Source organism: Tachyglossus aculeatus, chromosome 16 (assembly GCF_015852505.1).
Source record: "Tachyglossus aculeatus isolate mTacAcu1 chromosome 16, mTacAcu1.pri, whole genome shotgun sequence".
In the NCBI taxonomy this organism is placed as follows: Eukaryota; Metazoa; Chordata; class Mammalia; order Monotremata; family Tachyglossidae; genus Tachyglossus; species Tachyglossus aculeatus.
In genome coordinates, this window is record NC_052081.1 from 34,519,210 (window position 1) to 34,540,862 (window position 21,653).

The following is a 21,653-nucleotide window of genomic DNA, read 5'->3' on the forward strand; positions in this document are numbered from 1 at the left end:
TTAAGCACTTACTAGGTGCCAATCACTGTACTAATTGCTGAGGTAGAGACAAGATAATCAGCTTGGATCCAGATACAAGATAATCAGTTTGGAGCACCCTTTTTTTTTCCTAAACACTGTGGTAGACACAAGGTCAGACACAGTCCATGTCCCATGTGGGGCGCATGGTCTTAATCCCCATTATACAGATGAGGTAACTGAGGCAGAGAGACATGAAGTGACTTCCTCAAGGTCACACAGCAGACTAGTGGTGGAGACAGAATTAGAACCCAGATCCTTCTGACTCCCAGGCCAAGGGGAATCACTTCTTACTGGGAGATGTAGGGACCCCTTGTCCCACCTGGCCTTACTGTAGCGATGGTCTGCTCCTATGCGGTCAGCCCGCTACACAAATTTATGGTGATTGTGGGCATATCCGTCCTGCTCCCGACACTGGATGGCTGTGGGCAGGGAACATGTCTACCAATTCTGTTATACTGAACTCTCCCAAGTGCTTAGTACGGTGCTTTGCACACAGTAAGTGCTCAAAAAACACGATTAATTGATAAACTACTTGCAAATAGAGATTGGACACACTCTTTCTTCATTCTTTATACAATCTGTAGGGATTCAGTGAAGATTTCCAGAGGTGATACTGATAACTACCCAAGATGTGGCAAATAAAAGCCCCATATTTTGGTCTCACCCTTCAACATCTGATTGCCCAAACAGAATCATTCACATTCACCTATCAGAGTGTACAAGCTGGTGGCCAAGAGCAGAAAACATATAATCATATCCTTCTAAAGCACTGGGGACATTTTCTGGATCTCGGAATCAGTGTAAATTTATGTTTTCCATCATTCATTCCAGTTGGAAGCCATGTGGTCTTATGAACAACGCACAATTCATTGCTAAATTGTTGACCATGATGTTCCTAAGCATACCTACACTGTTTTCTGCAAAAGTGGCATTTAGCTAATAGACCTTAGCGAGAAGGTTTGAACTGTCCAGAGTCGTGGCAACAACAAAACCAAGTCAAGTAATGACAGATGCTCTCCTGAGCCTTCCTGGACACAAAAAGCATTTTTCTCTTCCGCTGGCAGTCCTCTCACCTGAAGCTCAGATTTACCGCCTCACTAACCTTGTCCAGAGGTGGGAGGAAAAGAAAGAGTACTAGGGAAACAGAGGCGAAAAGAGAGTGAGGAATGAAGGGAATAAGCAATCACATAGTAAATGCTTTCAGCTTCGCTCTTGGGTCACATCGTAAACTCTAAATGCCTCTCCAAGGCTGTTCACAAAGCACATTTATATGGAGAGCTGCAAAGCTGCCACCATAATGTCTACGGTCTTCAGCCTTCAAGACCCCACGTGAGAAAACTCTCCGGAACAAATTTGTCACTGTTCCTGGAACTAGTTCTTAACCTCTCAGAAAAACAGGGTTCCAGGTTTGCTTTCCTGTGATGAAAGTGGGTCGTGGGGAGAGGTCAGTGTGGGGAGGAGGGAGGTAAGAAGAAGTAAAGTCAAAAGAAAATGCTGAGATTCAAACCAATAGAGTTTGGCAATAAAACTGAAACTGGTTGGCATTTCAACCCCCAAAAAATTCAACAGTGAGGTGAGGGACTGGTCCAAATGAAATTAATTTACATGGGTAACTGCAGAATTAGGAGAGCCTGTTCAGACTCGGATTCTGTTAGTTTGTTGGCAGGTGTATATATTTGTGCCTACAAGAGGACTGTGCCATCCAGGAATGGAAACTTCCAAGGAACTCCCAGCTCTCACTCTGGGGCTCAGGATGTTTACACAATCCTTTCTGGACCTCAGTGATGCTCTAGGCGAACTCGGTTCCAGATAATAATGATAATGAGATTTGTTAAGCGCTTACTATGTCTCAAATTCTGTACAAGACAGGTTGGACACAGTCCCTGTCCCACATGGAGCTCACTTTCTAAGGGGAAAGGAAACAATTCTCCATAAAGGCAGTCGTGATGATGTTGATTCATTCATTCAATCATATTTATTGAGCATTTACTGTGTGCAGAGCACTGTACTAATGTTGATGTATATCTAACACAAAGTTGTCTATAACCTTTGCTTTGGGATGCTTTCACAAGTTTCATTCAAACCCTGTAAAGGCAATTACTTGTGGTAATAAGTGGCTTGCCAGGGCTAGGATGAGTGGAATGGAGTTAAAGACAGAGGCAAAATCACTGATTATCCTGGCTGCCCGACTAGGCCAGACGTCATGAACATCTTTGAACTGAGTTTTGATCTTATTGAGAGAAAAGAGACATTCACTAGGCAACCACTCTTACCTAAGGCACTAAGCCCTTGAGCAATAATCCTGCTCCCCAGAGGGAAACTGGATTAACAGCTCCCAGAGAGCCTCACTTCTCTCATCAGAACCTAACCAAGGGAGGAAAAAAGGAGAGAGGAGATGGATGCACTTAAAACTAAGTTATACAAATGAGGCCATTTAGCTTGAATTGAGCTGAAGGACAACAGGTCAAACTAAAGAGCCAAACAGGTCGGGTAATAGCAAAATTCCAACTCTCTCTCTTCCCCTTCCCCAACATACACACATACTATTTTTCCACAAATGTGGTGATGTTACAACACCAGTTTGGCCTATAATGGGTAAGTGGGGTTGATTCACAATAGCTTCTGGGCATTCTGTCTCACTCCTCCACCAATGGAAAGGACAAAATGGTCTCAGGACACCAGTGTTATTTTGCAGAATGCTGCTTCCTGCCTTCCTCTCACAGAAACAGACACTGAATATTTTCAGACCCCAAGAGACTTGGTAATTTGCTCCCATGAAAACCACAAAACAGGAAAAACCATTGCAAATCAATTTACAGAGTTGACATGACAATGAGATCTCCACCTTTCATGGGACTCTGAAAGTGCCTTATGCCAGCAAGCCAGCAATCCTGATAGACTCTGGCTTGTCAGTTATAGAAAGGGCCATTTTATCAAGCTCTCTAATGTTCTGATTTCTCATTTGGGCATTATTTTTCCTGATCCAATTGTGGCTATTCAGAGCCCAAACAAAACCAAATTTTCTCTAAACCAAGGCCAACTCTAGATGTGAGATGGCACCAATGTCTTTCTGCTTCTTGGCTCCTTCCTTGCTCCCCACTGCCCAGCAAGGAGTGAAAAACCCAATTTACTAGGAATTTAGAATTAAAATGATGAGCCAAAACATGATATAGAAATGAAGAGAATTGCTACATTTTGTTGGGCTAACATGTGCCAAACCCCAGAGGAGGATAATGAATGAATGTTCGTTCTGGCGCCCACACCTAGGCAGGGAGTGTGGCAAAGTTCTTGATTGGGTTTCACCACAAGGGAAGGGTAAGTAAAGTTCCTACAGTGAACGGAAGGCAAACTCCTTCTCTGGCACAAAGATTAGACATCTATTGAGTCACTGGAAGTATAAGAGCAGTTATTGTAGCTTTTATACATTTTGAGAATCTTTTCACTCTCATTCCCTACATTAGTTCCTACAAAATTAGGGGAACATAGTTCACTCACAGTGGCAGGAGAATTCTGGGGGTTCCAGAGACCAGAACAGCTGAGCTGGGAACAGGACTTTGAGGGTAGTAGCGGGACTCTGTAGGCTTCATAAATGCTGTGAGCCAGTCATCTCCATCAGCTGGGGTCTTCACCTATTGTCTCTCTCTCTCTCTCTCTCCCAGCTTTCTCTCAGCTTGACTGTTCTCAAAATTGTGAATTTCTAAATTCTCAAGAAACAAAAAAGTCCCTCTATTCTTAAGTCTCAAAACTGAGCTGCCAAATGTTTTCTAAACTGAGATTTTTCCCACTCCATTTTGTCCCACAAAACATTTAGCCTTTTTGGGGTCTTATGGTTTTTTTTTCCTTCTGGACCAAGTCCAGTAACAGTTGCTCAAAAAAAGCCACCTTAAAACACACACACACACACACACACACACACACACACAAAGGCAGTTCAAGTAACAATTCAACCTATCAGGTTTATGAACTTATAGGAACTTTTGCAAGAACCCAGCTATCTCCGTGAAATTGCCAGCAACTGCCTCAACCACCTAAGGAAGCCGGCCAGTCTCAGCTCAGAAGTTGCAAAAGAAGAACAACAGGTCACAACCTTTTCAAAAGGTCACATTCCATCCTGGAAAGAGGTAAAGATTGCAATCTGACCAATGGTCTGCCCAGCTTGGCATTTTCTCTGACAGTGGTACCAGGATGCCCTGAACAACTGTTTGAAGGTTGCCTTCCCCGATAACCAACTTAATATTCAGGGACGCACTATCCAACATTCCTAACTATTCCATCTATCCCTCCAACTTTTCCTCCATTAATAACTTATGGACCCCACATCCATGAGTTTATCCAGAACTAAAATCATTAGCTCTATCCACATGGGACTGATGATTTAGGAATTGAGCTTAGCCCAGACCTGTGATTTGGGCATAGACAATGAAGAAGTCTGTCAAAGGTTTGTTCATTTGCAAAATGAAAAAAAAAAAAATGACTTTCCCCGAGACTGATCTCGGAGTCTGGAAACCTAAATTTAAAATATGATTGCTGATACAATTAAATGGAAAAATGACATTTCCATTTAATCCATTGTCCCACATTTAGATAAATGCCCTTTTTTCCAGGGTGATCAAAGCACTTTTTAAAAGCTCCTCTTGAGGAAGGGAAGGAGAGGAGGTGGGGGAAGAGGGACAGAGAGAGACAGAGAGGCAGATAATAGGAGGGATATATTTTTCCCAATTTTCAATTTCCCTTCATCTTATTGTTGGAAGGGAGGAGGAGCTTTGAACAAACCATTTAATAATCTCTCTTTGTGGTGAAGTCAAGGATTCTATGGCCTAGTTCCCATTCAATCAGTCACCACCAATTTCCATATTCCAAAGGTAAAACATGGTCCCACAAGGATAGAAGCTCTCTGTCATCACCACATTGCATTTTCACCTGAAGACAGTTCTGGTATCACCTGCATTAAGGACCCAGTTTTAGGTCTATCCTTCTCTCCAAGTTGGGCCAAAGTATGGGTAAAATGTGCAGTGCTTTGCACATAGTAAGCGCTTAACAAATGCCAACATTATTATTATTATTACTCTGCCCTCGTCTCCCCATACAGGAAAGGAACAGACAGCTGGAAGCTTAACATTCCCTGAAGTTTGAGGATATAAGATGAGCTGTGGATTGGAGTGGGAGATGGGAGGAGCAGAGAAAGGGCAATTCATGGATATCTGCCAGCTGACTCCTTTGTCAAGAAAGGACTAGAGGAAGTCGAAGAAATGGGTCACCTGGAAAGTGTGAAGCATGCTGAGGGTAGTAAAACCAGGCTTATTACAGAACTCAGGTCAAGATGGGGTCAAAAAAGGGAGTCGAGCCATTTGTGTGTTTTGGTAGGGAAAAAAAAGACTCCAGGATTATTTTCCTGAGTTGAAGAGAGTAGGGAGGTGAAGAGCTGCACTTATTTCCTACTTGCTTAAATGAACAAAAATGAAGTAAAATGTATTTTTCCCATCACCATCAAGAAAACAGCAGTTGCCCATAAAGGCAACCTCAGGAAACAGACTCAGGGAGTAAACCACACAGTCTCTTAGCAACCTCGCCTCATGGAGAATCCAGGCTTGCACACTTGTCCGGTGAGCCATCTCTTCTCTCAGCTGGGCTCCTATCTCTGAGGACTGGCCACAAATCTCAAAATGCCCCATTATTACCTCAGGCAGTCTCACTGACCATACATCCTAACTCACATCTGTCAGATCTGTATCTAAGCCTGACTGAATACAACTTGATGAAATTTGCCCTGCTCCTCCACATATCTGCTTTGTGACCTTGGGCGAGTCACTTAACTTCTCTGTGCTTCCTCATCTATAAAATGGGGATTAAGACTGTGAGCCCCATGTGGGACAGGGACTGTGTCCAACCAGATTTGCTTGTATCTATCCCAACACTTAGTATCCCAACCTGGCAAATAGTAAGCACTTAAATACCACAATTACTTTTTTGTTATCATTAATAATGATGGCATTTATTAAGTGCTTACTATGTGCCAAGCAGTGCTCTAAGCACTGGGGAGGTTATAAGGTGATCAGGCTGTCCCACATGGGACTCACAGTCTTCAACCCCCTTTTACAGATGTGGTAACTGAGGCACATAGAAGTGAAGTGATTTGCCCCAAGTCACACAGCTGACAATTGGCAGAGCCGGGATTTGAACCCATGACCTCTGACTCCAAAGCCCATGCTCTTTCCACTGAGCCACGCTGCTTCTCTTCTCATTACAGTACAATAGAGGTGGTAGACACATTCTTTGCCTACAAGGAGTTTACAGTCTAGAGGTGGGGACAGACATTAATATGAATAACTTATGGATATGTATGTAAGTCCTATGGGGCTGGGGGTGGGGTGACTATCTAACCTCCCTATTACTTACCCCTGCCTCACCTTTCCTTTCTTCCAACTACAATACGGGCTCCTCATCCAGTAATCTCCCTTTTCTTCCTTCCAATCCTCCCAAAAGGCTGGGTTCCTATTTGTGGAGTACCCAAAAATGTTAATTAAAAAATTGTGGACTTGAACTTTTTGGGTGTGACTGTGTGCCCACAGTCAAGTGTAAATCTTTTCTCCAAACTCCTCATGCACTCAAATAAAAGCATTTTACCGTGAATCTGTTTCATTGATATTGTTTTTTTTTCTACTGCGGATATCTAAATGGTGAGAATGGGGGCAATGTAGGTCTAGCCCAATACTCGCTGCATCGACAAAGCATAATTTCTTTGTAGGAGAAGGACCAAATAAATGCAGAATCAGAGCTCACTAATGACGATACTCACTGTGAAATATATCTAACATTATTGCACTTTAGGTGACAATGAAGTTATGGAATGAGCCTGAAATGTTACCGAAACAATGGACTTTTTAAAATAGGTCAAAGAAGACTGTTCATCCCAGTTGTTTTGTTTCATTCAGGACTGAGTATCTCAGTAAAATCACTCCTCAGGAAGTCGATCCCCCTCCTTACTCCTTTCCTCCCAAGACGTTAGAGATAATTTATGCCTATCTCGTTAATCAGTTAAAATATATGTAGGAAAAAGTAACAAATTGCCCAAGAGGACAGCCTTCCCTGGCCCTCCCTCAAGGCCATGGTTTGGCATCCATCTGCCCCCCAGTCACTCACATCCATCAGTTGTCCGGGCCTCCATGTGTACCAGGTCAGGCTCCTTGTCTAACCCTGTGACCGACCTGGAGGAAGGAGAAAGAGAGAGAGAGAAAAGCAGATCAGGAGAAACGTCACCCTGAGAGAACAGCAGTATTAAGAAGGGGAACCCATGCACTGCCAAGGAATAGCAGAATCCTGGAGCAGAGAAGGTTCTGGAAAGATCATCTAATTTAGCTCCCTTTCTCCACGCCATCCACAACAGATGGTTGGCTGGTCTCTTTATCAATGCTTTCCATGGATGGAGAATTCATACCCAGGGTCTATAACCTTTTGCAGTAGTTAATTATCCTGACAGCCAAACATTTCTGCTTTATGACCCATTCCACTCATCCCTACACAATTTCAGCCCATCAAGTCAGGAAGGTTGGGCTGACCAAATGGCTGAGGCATAGGGAGCTGTAGCTGATTCTTGGACCTTACAGAGACACCAATGGAAAGGATTTGGGATTCTGATGGTACTGGCTATGACTAGAAATAATAATTGGGATATTTGTTAAGTGCTTACTCTGTGTCAAGTACTGGAACAGAAATTGTGGATTAATGGAAAGAGCACAGGCTTGGGAGTCAGAGGTCATGGGTTCTAATCCCGGCTCTGCCACATGTCTGCTGTGTGATCTTGGGCAAGTCACTTACCTTCTCTGTGCCTCAGTTCTCTTATCTGTAAAATGGGGATTAAGACTGAGCCCCACGTGGGAGAACCTGATTACCCCGTACCTACCTCAGTACTTAGAACAGTGCTTAGCACATAGTAAACACTTAAATACCATTATTATTATTATTATTATTATTAGAAGATAATCAGAACAGACACAGTCCCTGTCTCACAAGGGGCTCACAGACTAAGTGGAAGGGAGAACAGATAATTGAATCCCCATTTCACAGATAAAGAAATTGAGGCACAGAGAAGTTGTGACGCCCAAGGTCACACGTTGGTCATGTGTCAGTCCCATACTCCCCAGCCTGCGCTCTTCTGACGAGGCCACCTGATTGTAGAGGGTACAGGAAGTCCAACTGTACCAGCCTCTCCCCCTACCTCTGTATTCCCCCTCCCTCCACACCTCTACCTCTGCAGAGCCTGGAGAATTGGGCTAGTATGGCCAAAAATTGAGCAGTGAGTGAGCAGGTATCCAGGAATGGCCTCCGTGAGTCATTAAGAGTGCAAGAATTACACCAAGCTATCCCTGTGGAAATAATTGCCCCAGTATCAGGAATCCCCATGCTGGATACCCCCAATTGTACTTTTCTACTGCTGACAGGATCAGGCCCAAGGAGTACAGTCGCACAAAACCATTAAGTCCATACCCGCCTACAAAATACTAATTCCCACGAAAACCCAACCTGACAACAAATGGAAAGGAGAGGCAAAATTTAGTATAGTATCTGTCTTGTCTAAAAAGGCTACTTAAACACTAGCTGGCAACTTTCTCTGAGTGATAGATAGTTTAACCTCAGTCAGTTTGCTTTGCTCATTGTCGAACAGCTTCACCCATTTAAGGGACAGCGGTGGTTTCTATCCATTCGGGGTCTGGATGCCTGGAAAGCTGGACAGATGGAGTATGGGGTTCCTTGGTCTTTGACTGTGACCTTTTCAAAGGTACCTCGTTCTCGCCTGTCCCGCCATCGACCCACAGCCTTCCGCTGGCCTGGAATGCCCTCCCTCCACACATCTGCCAAGCCAGCTCTCTTCCTCCCTTCAAAGTCCTACTGAGAGCTCACCTCCTCCAGGAGGCCTTCCCAGATTGAGCCCCCTTTTTCCTCTCCTCCTCCCCATCCCCCCGCTCTACAGCCTTCCCCTCCCCACAGCACTTGTACATATTTGTATGGATTTTTTACTCTATTTTACTTGTACATATTTACTATTCTATTTATTTTGTTAATGATGTGCATATAGCTTTAATTCTATTTGTTCTGAAGATTTTGACACCAGTCTACATGTTTTGTTTTGTTGTCTGCCTCCCCCTCCTAGACTGTGAGCCTACTGCTGGGTAGGGACTGTCTCTATATGTTGCCAACTTGGACTTGCCAAGCGCTTAGTACAGTGCTCTGCACACAGTAAGCGCTCAATAAATACGATTGATTGATTGATTGGGTAGGGACCGTCTCTAAGTGTTGCTGACTTGTACTTCCCAAGCGCTTAGTACAGTGCTCTGCACACAGTAAGCACTCAATAAATATGATTGCATGAATGAATGAATGATGGAACTTGGCCCCTGAGAGAGATGATGTCCAAGTTCAACAGCAATAGAAGATTTAAGGAAAAGGAAAATCTGTCATTTGGAAAGACCATCATCTGGGCAGTGACATCCAGAAATAATTTTTCACACTTTATTTCTGTTCTGTACTGCTGACGAGAATGACGAGAGGCTTTGTAGTCTACTAGCACACTGGCCCCCGGCTCCTGGAAAGAACTCTGGAGGAGATTAACTCATTGCTTGACTAGCTTTATCTCAGAAACACCCATTTCCCAATGAACTGAGAGGACAGATGGACGACAAGGGAGATTTTGTGGCATTTACCATGGACAGGTGTGGTCATGCTCTATTTTCTCTACTGGTTCCAATCAACAGTATTTCAGCACAGAGTACTGTACTAAGTGCTTGGGAAAGTATAATACAACAGAACAATATAAAATTTTGAAAACATGATTCAACTTCCCTCCCCATCCGTTCACTGCTTCCCAGAGGCAATGGAGCTCAGATCGCTCCATTGATTTGCTACAGGATGTTAAGAAATCACAGTACCCCTCCTGGAAGTGAGTCCTGAGACTTAATTGGAAGGAAGTAAGGAAGGGAGGAAGGAAAGAAGGAAGGAAGAAAGAATGGAAGGAAGAAAGGAAGGACATAGCAGATAAAACGTAAGGCTCTGGGCTGTTTCCTATGATCAAGCAAGGCTTAAAAAAAAAGACTCAGGAGAAGAAGGACAGACAATAGAGGGCCACAAACAATAGTATTTATTAAGCACTTCCTCTCTGCAGAACACTGTACTAAACACCTTGGAGAGTATGACAGAGTTGGTAGACACAAATCCTTCCCTAAAGGAGCTTGCAATCTAGCCAGGGAGCCAGACATTAAAACAAATTACGGCTAAGGGAACACATCTACCAACTTCAATAATTGTGGTATTCGTTAAGCGTGTGCTATGTGCCAAACACTCTACTAAGCACTGGGGTAGGTACAAGATAAGTAGGTCCCACAAGGGGCTTATAGTCTAAATAAAAGGGAGAAAAGGTACTGAATCCCCATTTTTGCAGATGAGCAAACTGAGGCCCAGAGAAGTTAAAGTGGCTTGCCCAAGGTTACACAGCAGGCAAGTGGTGGTGCCAGGATTAGAACCCAGGTCCTCTGATTCCCAGGCCCATGCTCTTCCCACTAGGCCATACTGCTTCTATTTTGTTATATTTTACTCTCCCAAGTGCTTAGTACAGTGCTCTGCAAACAATAAGCATTTGATTGATTGATTGATAGAAAGAAGGTGAGATTTGAAAGGAAGGGTTTGTCCCGGGGCAAAGAGCAAGATAAGGCAGCTGGCTTGGGAGGGCGACCTGAAGAGGACTCAAAGGCATATTTGGCTGTAGGTCTGAAATTTATCTTTATTCAATCAAAGGTAGAGGCAGAGGAAAATTTGTGCAGATCTCTCTATAAGAAGTCACTTCCCCGGCTATTGTCCATTATACTTTGATCTCTAAACTAAGGCTCTATCAAGTTCCCCCAGAATCAGAAGAACATTTATTGTGGCACCATACACATTGAAACTTATACAAAATGCATTCTCTGCTTTGTAGGAGTTTACATCTAAACAAGGATAGGCAACACTGAGGAATCAACATAAATGGGAAAACACTTCCCAGCAAACACCCTCTTCACTTGCTTGTTTTTGTTTATTAACTCATTCAATAAATCAACAACATTCATTGAACACTTGCTTTGTGCAGAGCATTGTACTTTGATTGGGACGGTGCAACAGAATTAGCAGATGTGATCTCTGTCCTAAAGGAGTTTGCAATATACTGGCCCATTAACAGATGTTCTGTTAAATTTTTAGCATCTAAGGTGTGTAAAGTCTTCTGTTGCTTTTTAATTGCATGAAAAGCAAATAGTAGAGACAGTTATACTGTCCTATCACCCTGGGGGAAAACTCAGTGGCCTTTTCTGCAAGCTTCAGGCATACAAAATCCAATTTGATTCTGGGTTTAATGAGGATTCCACAACCATCCATGGCTCCTGTGATGGAGGTTTATTGTTCAGTACACAGGAAATCAGCAGAGTCCTTAATCCTATAGCAGTTGTATATGCATAGTACCCCTGCCTCCACAAAAATAACCTGATACCACACTTTCTACCACCTGACATTCCACAAGCTGAGCTTTCCTCTGACAGTGGAATCCTTTGCTAGCGAGATAACCTGAAATCAGTAGGATTCACACAGAACTTACACACAGAGGGGGAAGAGGAAGCAAGCCTCTTGGTAACCATTTCCTTCTAGATGACACACCACTGGGGTACTTGTTGAATGAAAAGAGCCAGTAGAAATATGTGAGGAGTCAGTCATTTCTCCTCCCATGCCCAGACTCACGTTCCTAAGCCAAGTGTACTCGAGCCTGAAGCAACTTGAAAAGCAAAGAACAGAAGCAGCCAACTGAGAAATAGCTTAGTATTGGGGAGGAGGGGGAGAAACTAACAGAAAAATCACACAAAAAAATTGTTGCTCTTTCTGTGAACACCAGAGGTGTTTTTGTTTTGTTTTACCTCTGGGAGGCCAAGATCTTGTAACTTTTGATGAGCTCAAAAGAACCTACAATATAGTGCTTACATTTCCTCATCCTCCATAAACTCTAGTTACTGTTCATTCTTGTGTCATACTCCAGTGGTTGGAGCAGAAAACCTAACTTCCTCTGTGGTGGAGTGAAAGCTCTCCTTGAAGACCCAGTACCCAGCAGACTGTGCTACAAAGATTGGAAAGGTATTGGTTTCAAGATGGCTGTTGAAGATGTTTTTCCTGCTTAGATGTGCTTTTATTTTTTAATTTGTACTTTGAGAAGCAACTGTGGCCGAATGGAAGGAGCATGGTCATTGGGAGTCAGAGGACCTGAGTGCAAAGCACCATGCTAAGCACTTGAGAGAACACAATATAACAGAGTTGGTGAACATGTTCCCTGCCCACATCTAGAGGGGGATAGCAACTATAAGGAGAAACGAATGCGACTATACAAAATATTAAATCGATACATACCTAAAATGGTAAGGGGGGCTATTGGGATGCATATATTTCAATCAATGGTATTTATTGACTGTGTGTAGCACCTATTGTGTGCAGAGTACTGAACTAAGTTCTTGGAGGAGTACAGAGACATAAAAGATACAACCCCTGTCCTCCGAGAGCCTAGAACTCTCCAATAAGAATATCTGACCTCCCAATCATAAATCGCATGTTCTGCCAGCTGCCCTTAGATATGTGTTTAACTCAGAAGTCCACTTGGGTCTTATAACTGATTTTTTATGCAAAATGCAAATTTCTCATCAGTTGTATTAGACCGACTCTCCTGTTTCCAAATATCTATCTCTTTAGCTTTTTGAGAAGTCCATTTTTATAATGAGGGGATTAATTAGGAACTCATTCACTTGATAAAAATTCAATTCCATTTGTAATCTATTTTTCTTTATTTTTGCAATGTATTACGTCTTGGGGACATCTATTCTGAAAGAATCACAATACTCTTTATAAATTCTATCATGTCTTCATCCCCCATAAGTCCCTTTGTACTTACACTTGCGAAGCAGCGTGGCTTAGTGGAAAGAGCATGGGCTTGGGGCTCACAGTCTTAGTCCCCATTTTACAGATGAGGTAACAGGCACAGAGAAGTAAAGTGACTTGCCCAAGGTCACACAGCGAACACGTGGCGGAGCCAGAACTGGAAATCAGGTCCTTCTGACTCCTGGGCCCATGCTCTATCCAAAAAACATTGCATTTGATTGTGAGTTCCATGAGGACTATGAATAGGTGGCTTATAATAATGATGGCATTTGCTAAGTGCTTACTAAGTGCAAAGCACTGTTCTAAGTGCTGGGGAGGGTACAAGGTGATCAGGTTGTCCCACATGATGTTCACAGTCTTAATCCCCATTTTACAGATGAGGTAACTGAGGCCCAGAGAAGTTAAGTGACTTGCCCCAAATCACACAGCTGACAAGTGGCAGAGGCAGAATTAGAACCCATGACCTCTTACTCCCAAGCCTGGGCTCTTTCCACTGAGCCACACTGCTTCCCCGCTTATGTCCATGGTACTCTCCAAAGTGCTTAGCATAACACTTTAAATACTTGGAGCTAAATCAATACCACTGATTGCAACAAGCACAGAATTTCTCATACCAATAACAAGTCAATTCCAGATCACACTTGAAGGACTAATTAATAACTGTGGTATTTGTTAATTGCTGACTATGTTTCAAGTACTGCACTAAGCACTGGGGTAGATATAAGATAATCAGGTCCCACATGGGGCTTACAGCCTATGTAGGAGGGAGAATGTGTATTGAATCCCCATTTTACAGATGAGGGAACTGAGGCACAGAGAAGTTAAAATGACTTGCCAAAGGTCTCCCGGCAGACAAGTGGCCGAGCCGGGATTAGAACTGACTCCCAGGTTTGTTCTGGTTCCCCTGATACATGTTCCTTTCCACTGATCTTTAAAATATAACCAAGTACCTTGACACGTCTTGGCTTTTAAAGATGCTTACTCCTTGACTTCATTGCCTTGTCCTACCTTCCAATTTTGGGCTGTTCTGGTTTAAACCCAGGTTAAAGTAGAAGGATGAGGAGCTCAGTGGCAGTGGGGTCATTAGCAGACACGATAAGGTGCAGGAGAACACATCTTCGATATTATCTCACTACCATTTCCACCCCGCAGGAACAATAAGCTCTCCTTACACTCCTGACTATAAGTGATGATTACACAGTGAATGTATTTCTTGGTTGGTCGGCAGCCTAGATGGAAATGAAATGGGGAAGCAGGAAATCAACCAAATGGAGGGGAGGAAAACTGAGTTACAGACCCTGCCTAGTTAAAAGAACACAAGGAGGAAAATATTTTAGCATCACAAATAGCCTATTTGACTGCCACAGAGCAAAAAGAGCCAAAAAATGAGACAACTGAACATACATATTTGCAAATTTAGCTACTTTGACTTCAATAGAGATCCTGTCATGTTTGAATTCTTGCCCACTGTGAACATTTCATAAATGTCATTGGAAGTAATAAATGTGATAAATAAGACAACACCCATACCATTTTTTTCTGAAAGAAATGCTAAGGTATCCGCATGGGAAACCAAGTGCAAACATAACAAAAATGAATCAGAAAGGCAGCACAACGAATGTAAAGAAATTTGGATAATTAGGTGAAGTACAGGATATGGAAGGAACTACTGAGAAGGATACTTTGCAGAAGTTTAGAAGATGAAAGCAAAAGAAACAAGAGGTAATTATGGCTTAGTAATGGATGGGTGGGAGAGCGGAGAGAATTTTATTGCCTGGAAGACCACCTAATTAATAGGTTTGGCTAATTAGCTTAGTAAAATTCTGAAGTTTATCTTAGCCTTCAACTAAAAAAACAAAAACAAACAAAATCACACCAGACAAGCCCATGGTGAAACGATTTGTGAAATAAATCCAATTGAAAGACAATCTGACCACCAGTAGATTCTTTACCATGAAAATGTTTTGAAAGTTGTCTTCATCCTTTTGGGCTGTTGGAAAGCTCAGAGGTGTCAATTGGGGAAAATGTTGCACAAATAGATTTTGAGGCTATCCAAACCAGCACAAAACTAACAGCTGCTTTGTTGCAGGGACTCAAACAAGTATTTCCTCCTGGTTACAAAATAAAACAGCTGTTTGCCATTTTAAATGCTCGTGTAGACAACTCTATTGGCACACTGGGGCTAGGAAAGGCAAATGTTTCCCCAGTTCTGCTTTGCTGCTTTTTCAATCTGAATGGAAATGTTTCCCCTTGCCACAGAATCTAGCTTCCTGATCTTTCACGGGGATTTAATCTCAACCCTTAAAATTCCTTAGAAAAATCAAGAGCATTGGATCTAGCAAAAGCATTGGCCATCCCAGCTGAGTTTCCAGAAATCATTCTGGATACAAACATCAACCAGCCCACCCTTGGGCCTCAGCACTTTTGTAAATACGTTTATTCAACTCTACATTCAATTATATATTTTGACTCCTCTAGCTGTATGTACTTCCAGCGCTTAGAACAGTGCTTGGCACATAATAAGTGCTTAACAAATACCATCATTTTCTTAGATCTATATCCCCTTTAAAGTGTAAAGCACTTGTGGGCAGAGAACATAGTCGTTCTTTATTCCATACTTCCTAAGCATCTGAGACCATGCACTACACCAAGTAGACACTCAGTAAATTCTAATATTAGTACAGGGAAGTGGCAGAAGACAGATCCCCCAGAGCAATTACAGTTTGAGTGGCTTAGGGATCGTCTCTAGGAAATGCCTCTAGGGGCTTGGACTGGATAGCTCAATATTTCTTTTTTTAACTAGTCTCTCCAATTCTGAGCATTTGGAAGCAATTGCTTAGACAGGTTAGTGCGCAGAGAGAAGACAGCGTGTTACCAACAATCCACAGTCAGCTAATTTTTTGAGCTTCTAAACAGAGCCAACGGAGACCTACTTATTTACAGCTTGGGATCCTTCCCTCCCACTAAAGAGTGTGGTTTGCAATGCAGAGAAATTAAGCATCAAATTAAAGCCAATCAACATCTTCCTGGAGTTTTTTATGCATCTAGTTTTAAACTAATTTTGCTGATGTACCTATTGCATGTGGTCTTCCCTCCCTTTTCAGTAAGCAGCAAAAGATAGTTGCATACAGCAGAGCCCTTGCATCTTAATTGATCATCCTAACCTATTGCCTAAAAGTAAGGCTTGGTCAGTCAAATGTGATGCACAGTCCAACTGGCGATGGCTCAAGTAAAACTGCATTTTATTAAGTGCTTACTATGGAGTAAGCACTGGGATATAAACAGGATGAGATCAAACACAGCTTCTGTTCCACATGGTGCATACAAACTATCTTTTCCCCACTTTGCAGATAAGAAAACTGAAGCACAAAGAGGATAATAATAATAATGATAATAATGGCATTTATTAAGCGCTTACTATGTGCAAAGCACTGTTCTAAGCACTGGGGACGTTACAAGGTGATCAGGTTGTTCCATGTGGGGCTCACACTCTTAATCCCCATTTTACAGATGAGGTAACTGAGGCACAGAGAAGTTAAATGACTTGCCCAAAGCCACACAGCTGACAATTAGTGGAGCAGGGATTTGAACCCATGACCACTGACTCCAAAGCCCGTGCTCTTTCCACTGAGCCACGCTGCTTCTCTAGGAGGATGAGTGACTTGTCCGAGGTCACACAGTGGCCAGTTGCACTGGGACTAGACCTCATCTCCTGATTCCCAGGCCTGTTCTCCTTCCACTAGGCCATGCATGACAATAATAATAACGATGATGATGGCATTTGTTAAGCCCTTACTTACTATGTGCCAAGCACTGTTCTAAGCGCTGGGGTAGATGCAAGGCAATCAGATTGCCCCACGTGGGGTTCATAGTCTTAATCCCCATTTTACAGATGAGGTAACAGTCACAGAGAAGTGAAGTGACGTGCCCAAAGCCACACAGCTGACAAGTGGCGGGGCCGGGATTAGAACCTATGACCTCTGATTCCCAAACCCATAATCTTTCCACTAAGCCACAATCATCTCCTTCCAATAGTAAACAAAGTGATTGGCCAGCCAACTGAATTTAGTCCTGTGGGCCTTCCGTACGAAAGGACCAGTCTGAACTGTATCTCCTTTCTCTTCCCCTTCTAAAGAGCAGTGAACTGCACAAGTGGTAGGGAGTAAGAGCAATAAGGAAAAATAAAGGGTCTGGATAAGAGACCCAAGAAAACAGAGAGCTGGTTGTAACATTCTCTAATTGGCAAAATTCTGCTAATCTATGGTTGGAAGCAGAACGGATAACCACTGGCTTTGGTTGAGCTCTTCACCCTAATGCGCATTCAAAACCCTGAGTGGGAAGTCCTCGCAAACAGATTCATGGCAACGCTTCCATTGAGACTGGCACTCCCTCACTTCTAGAGCGAGGTTCCCTCCACCTTGGCTTTAGCTAAGAGAAATAGAGGAAAGAGAATGAAGACAGGGAGAGGCACAAGAGTTTTTTTATTATTATTTTTAAATGGTGTTTGTTAGGTGCTTATTATGTGTCAAGCCCTGGGGTAAACACAAGTTAATCAGGTTGGACACAGTTCCTGTCCTACATGAGGCTCACAGTCTAAGTAGGAGGGAGATCAGATAATGAATCCCCATTTTACAGATGAGGAAACTGGGGCACTGAACAGTTAAGTGACTTGCCCAAGGTCATCCAGCAGACAATTGACAGAGCTGGAATTAGAACTCAGGTCCCCTGTCTACCAGGCCCGGACTCTTTCCACTAGGCCACACTTTTTCTCTAATTTAGAGTAAACCAAAATGCCACAGTTGGCTGACTGCTGTGGCATAATGATGCATCTAAACAACAGTTCAGGTAGACACCCTACTTTCCCCCATCTTCAGATACAACTTGTGGAGGACAATATACCAAAAAACATAGGCCAGGATTTCCAACTTCTCTCCGAGCTTCCAGTTGGGCTAATAGGGTAATTCCCCCATCCTCTTTATTTCAGGTCTCTTCACTCGCATATGTCTTAATGATGGCAGACTTGAACTAAACCACTGCACATTTAGCTCTGGGAATGCCTGAAAACTGCTGAAGGAAGTTTCAATTGGTTCTCTTGATGAGAATAAATTCTGCCTCATAGAATTCCTGACAAATGGCCATTTTTGAGGGGTTTGTTCAATTCTACTAATCAAAGGCTCATCAAAAATCTCCTTTAACGGCTGCTTCTGAGGTAAACATATGATTCTTGTTTAACTAATGCAGAAATATCTCACCTGCTCTGTTAAAGTGAAAGGGTGTTTGCTGGCTGGGGTGAAGTCTGGTTGCTGCCCAGACTGGTTTGACTGGTGGGTCGTTGGTTCCCAAAGCCCAGTGGTCTTGATTCCCTTTTGTAAAAGCCCAACTGGGGTGAAGGTGAACAAGATGAATCAATTAGTCGTATTTACTTAGCACATACTGGATGCAGAACCCCCCTCTCGGGGTCACACCTGGAGAGTTTCCAGTACTCTACCAGTCTCGACTACGAGAGGGAGAGTCAAGCAGAGGGATGTCCACTCCATTCCTAGCTTGGCCAGTGGCTAGAGAGTGGACGGAAATCTGCTTCAAGTCAGAACTCCCCTGTGCTGGGCAGCAGCAGCATGGGAGAGACTCGAGGACGGAGACTTAAGTTTACAGCGCAGAAGAAGGTAATGGTAAACCACTTCCATATTTTTTACCAAGAAAACTCTATGGATACACTACCAGAACAGTTGCAGGTGGAGATGCATCCATGGTGTCACTATGAATCAGAGAAAACAACACCATAAGACAAGACAAGGATGCAGAACACAGTACTAAGCGTTTAGGAGAATCTAAAAGAGTTGGTAGATATGATCCCTGCCCTCTAGCAGCATACTTTCTAAGGAGAGAAGCTACTCTGAGGTAGCAGGTCTAAAATTCTATCTGAGATCCTTAGTGCACCTTGTCTTGGGTGACTTTCCCCGGAAACCTATTCACTGCTAAATCCAGGAGGGCCTGGAGTGATATGCCCAGTTAGTTTCCAGAGCCTACTGAATGGGGCCAAATCCTCACGAGGTGATGCTAAAACTGACGCTATCACCCAGTGCCCCGGCACGCACTCAGGGATCTAGATAGAGCAGAAAATGAGCAGTCTGATTCCCGTGCCTCCTGTCAGCTGGAAACTCGACTTGTTTGATGTGCTATGTCTCGCTGACCCAGGTCATAAAGAAATGAAAACCAGAACAAGCTGGGTCTCAAAACTGGAGTTTGAGATGCATCTACTAACTACTGTGTCCAGCGAGGCCTGGAAATTTGGCAAAAGCCAGAGCAGGAGATGACTGGGAGGGAAGGCATCTCAGAGTGGGATGATGCATGGCTCTTAAAGATCGTTACATCTTTCAGAGTCCTCTCCCTGGTGCCGTATCACTGAGACCTACCTTGGGGCATTCCCTTTCCTGCTGGAAATGAATTTGCCCTGCACTGTTCATTCTGTAGTTCACAAAAGGTGATAAGAACACCGAGAAGCTCCTCACTACTCCTTTTGGGTACTAGAGCCATTCAGCTCCTTGAGCAGATGTGTTCTAAAACCTTCGGGCTAGAAAGTCAGTCAGTCAGTCAATCATATTTACTGAGTGCTTACTATGTGCAAGACACTGTACTAACAGCTTGGGAGAATACAATATAACAACAGACACATTCCTTGCTCACAGTGAGCTTGCAGTCTAGAGGGGGAGACAGACATTAATATAAATAAATAAAATTACAGATATGCACATAAATTCTGTGGGCCTGGGGGTGGGGATGAATAAAGGGAGCAAGTCAGGATGATGTAGAAGGGAGTGGAAGAAGAGGGTTTAGTCAGGGAAGGTGTTTTGGAGGACAGAGAATAAGGCCTTGAAGTTGGGGAGAGTAATTGTCTGTACGATTTTGAAGAGGAAGGGCATTCCAATCTCACCTCTGGCCTGCAGGATGTGGGCTAGAGGTAGGCCAGAAGATTGGTAGATCTGAAAGGATGCTTGGGCACACCTGTAATCCAACCAAGTGCCTCTTATGTGAATGACATCCCCTTCACCTATCCTTCTAGAGCTCATCATTTTCTTGAACCTATGAAAATTCACTAAGCCTCTTACCCAACAAAGTGGTGTTGCTGCGGAAAGTCAAGTGTGAAGGAAATGTGCCCAGCAGAAGGCTGATTCACAAACACACAGGTCTATGAGTCCATCGTATTTATTAACTTAATGGAACCAGTGGCACCTGGTTAGCACTTGTACACACCTTTCTGAGCACAAACCTCAAAGACAGAGAGGACAGTCCCACCTCTAGAGTCAACTGAGTTGTTGTTCCTCTCCCTGCTTCTAGACATGGAAAAGACTCCTCTAGAGAGGAGACTTTTTGAGAAATTGGTTGTCACCAGTACACCCCAGCAAGGTAAAGTATTTTTTTTTTTCCTCTACCCATCCTTATAAGATTGGGTCCTGGACCTGAATCTGCTTTGGCTTCTGGATCCCTCCTGTTTGGATCCCAGCTCCCTTCTCCTCTGGCCCCCATGGCAGCATGGTCTAGTGGATAGAGGACAGACCGGGGAATCAGAAGATCATTGGTTCTAATTCCGGCTCCACCACTTGTCTGCTGTGTGACCTTGGACAAGTCACTTCACTTCTGTGGGCCTCAGTTACCTCGTCTATAACATAGGGATTGAGACTGTGAGCCCCTCATGGGACAAGGGACTGTTTCCAACCCAGTTTGCCTGTATCCACCCCAGTGCTTAGTACAGGGCCTGGCATATAATAAGCACTTAAAAAATACCATAATTGTTATCACTTCCCAAATTCACATTAGCCTGGGCTATCCCTATTCTGGGTGTCAATCTGTGCCAGTTCTAACAGGGAGGTTGCATGAAGCAGTATCTTTCTGTGACTTAGGGGTTTCACGCCCATTAGTAACAAAATGTCAACTGTAATCTGCTTTTCAGGCTGAGGGGCTGCATGAGAAGTTATCAAGTTTTCAGGGATAGGGAGGGGTTTTCAAACCAAATAATATTTACCAGGGAGGCTGTACCAACCACGTTCAGAGGTTGCAACCAAATCAACTGCATTTCTACATTTGTAGGGAAAAAAATCCTTTAAGTACCTTTCCTTTGCTTTGTCATCAGCTACTTTTCAAACTTTAAATTGTTTGCATTATAGACTATTCATTTCCCAAATTCTTTTTATAAATCAAAGAAGCTTTTGAGGTTTTGGATGGGGAAAAATGGACCATAAATGAGCAAGCATCTTTTTTTTGGGCACTTGAACATATTAAATTGTGATTTTTTTTCCCAAAAGATGCTCCAAGCAAGGATCCTATTCATCAAAATTCAGCCTAAAGTGAAATTTATGGCAACCTTCTGGAAAGGGAAAGGACAGGATGTGCTTCCTTACTAATGGGGAATGCTCAGTGCCATGCACTAGATATTTCCCTAACAGAAATGCTCATAGCTGAATTTAAATGGACTGAGACCACAGAAATGATCTTTCTTGAACCTGATAACAATAAAAATAGTATTTAAGTGCTTATTATGTGCTAGGCACTGTATTATATGCTGGGGTACACACAGCCTAATCAGATTTAAAACAGTCCCTGTCCCACATGTGGCTCCAAGTCTAATGGGAAGGAAAGTGGGTATTTAATCCCCATTTAACAAATGAGGAAACTGAGGCACAGAGAAGTTAAGTGACTTGCCC

At 43.2% G+C, this 21,653-nt stretch overlaps 1 protein-coding gene and 1 non-coding gene across 2 annotated transcripts in view; one reads left to right on the forward strand and one right to left on the reverse strand.

Annotated features, from left to right (window-relative positions):
* The window catches only part of SORCS3 (sortilin related VPS10 domain containing receptor 3), a 404,518-nt gene that overhangs the window by 100,671 nt on the left and 282,194 nt on the right, over positions 1-21,653 (reverse strand). Inside the window, exon 6 of the mRNA XM_038758619.1 lies at positions 7,162-7,226. Coding sequence (XP_038614547.1) covers positions 7,162-7,226 — 65 coding nt within the window. The remainder of the gene's footprint in view (positions 1-7,161; positions 7,227-21,653) is intronic.
* LOC119938830 lies at positions 18,402-18,539 on the forward strand. Its single transcript, XR_005454531.1, has one exon. It is a non-coding gene; the product is annotated as a small nucleolar RNA SNORA7 (small nucleolar RNA).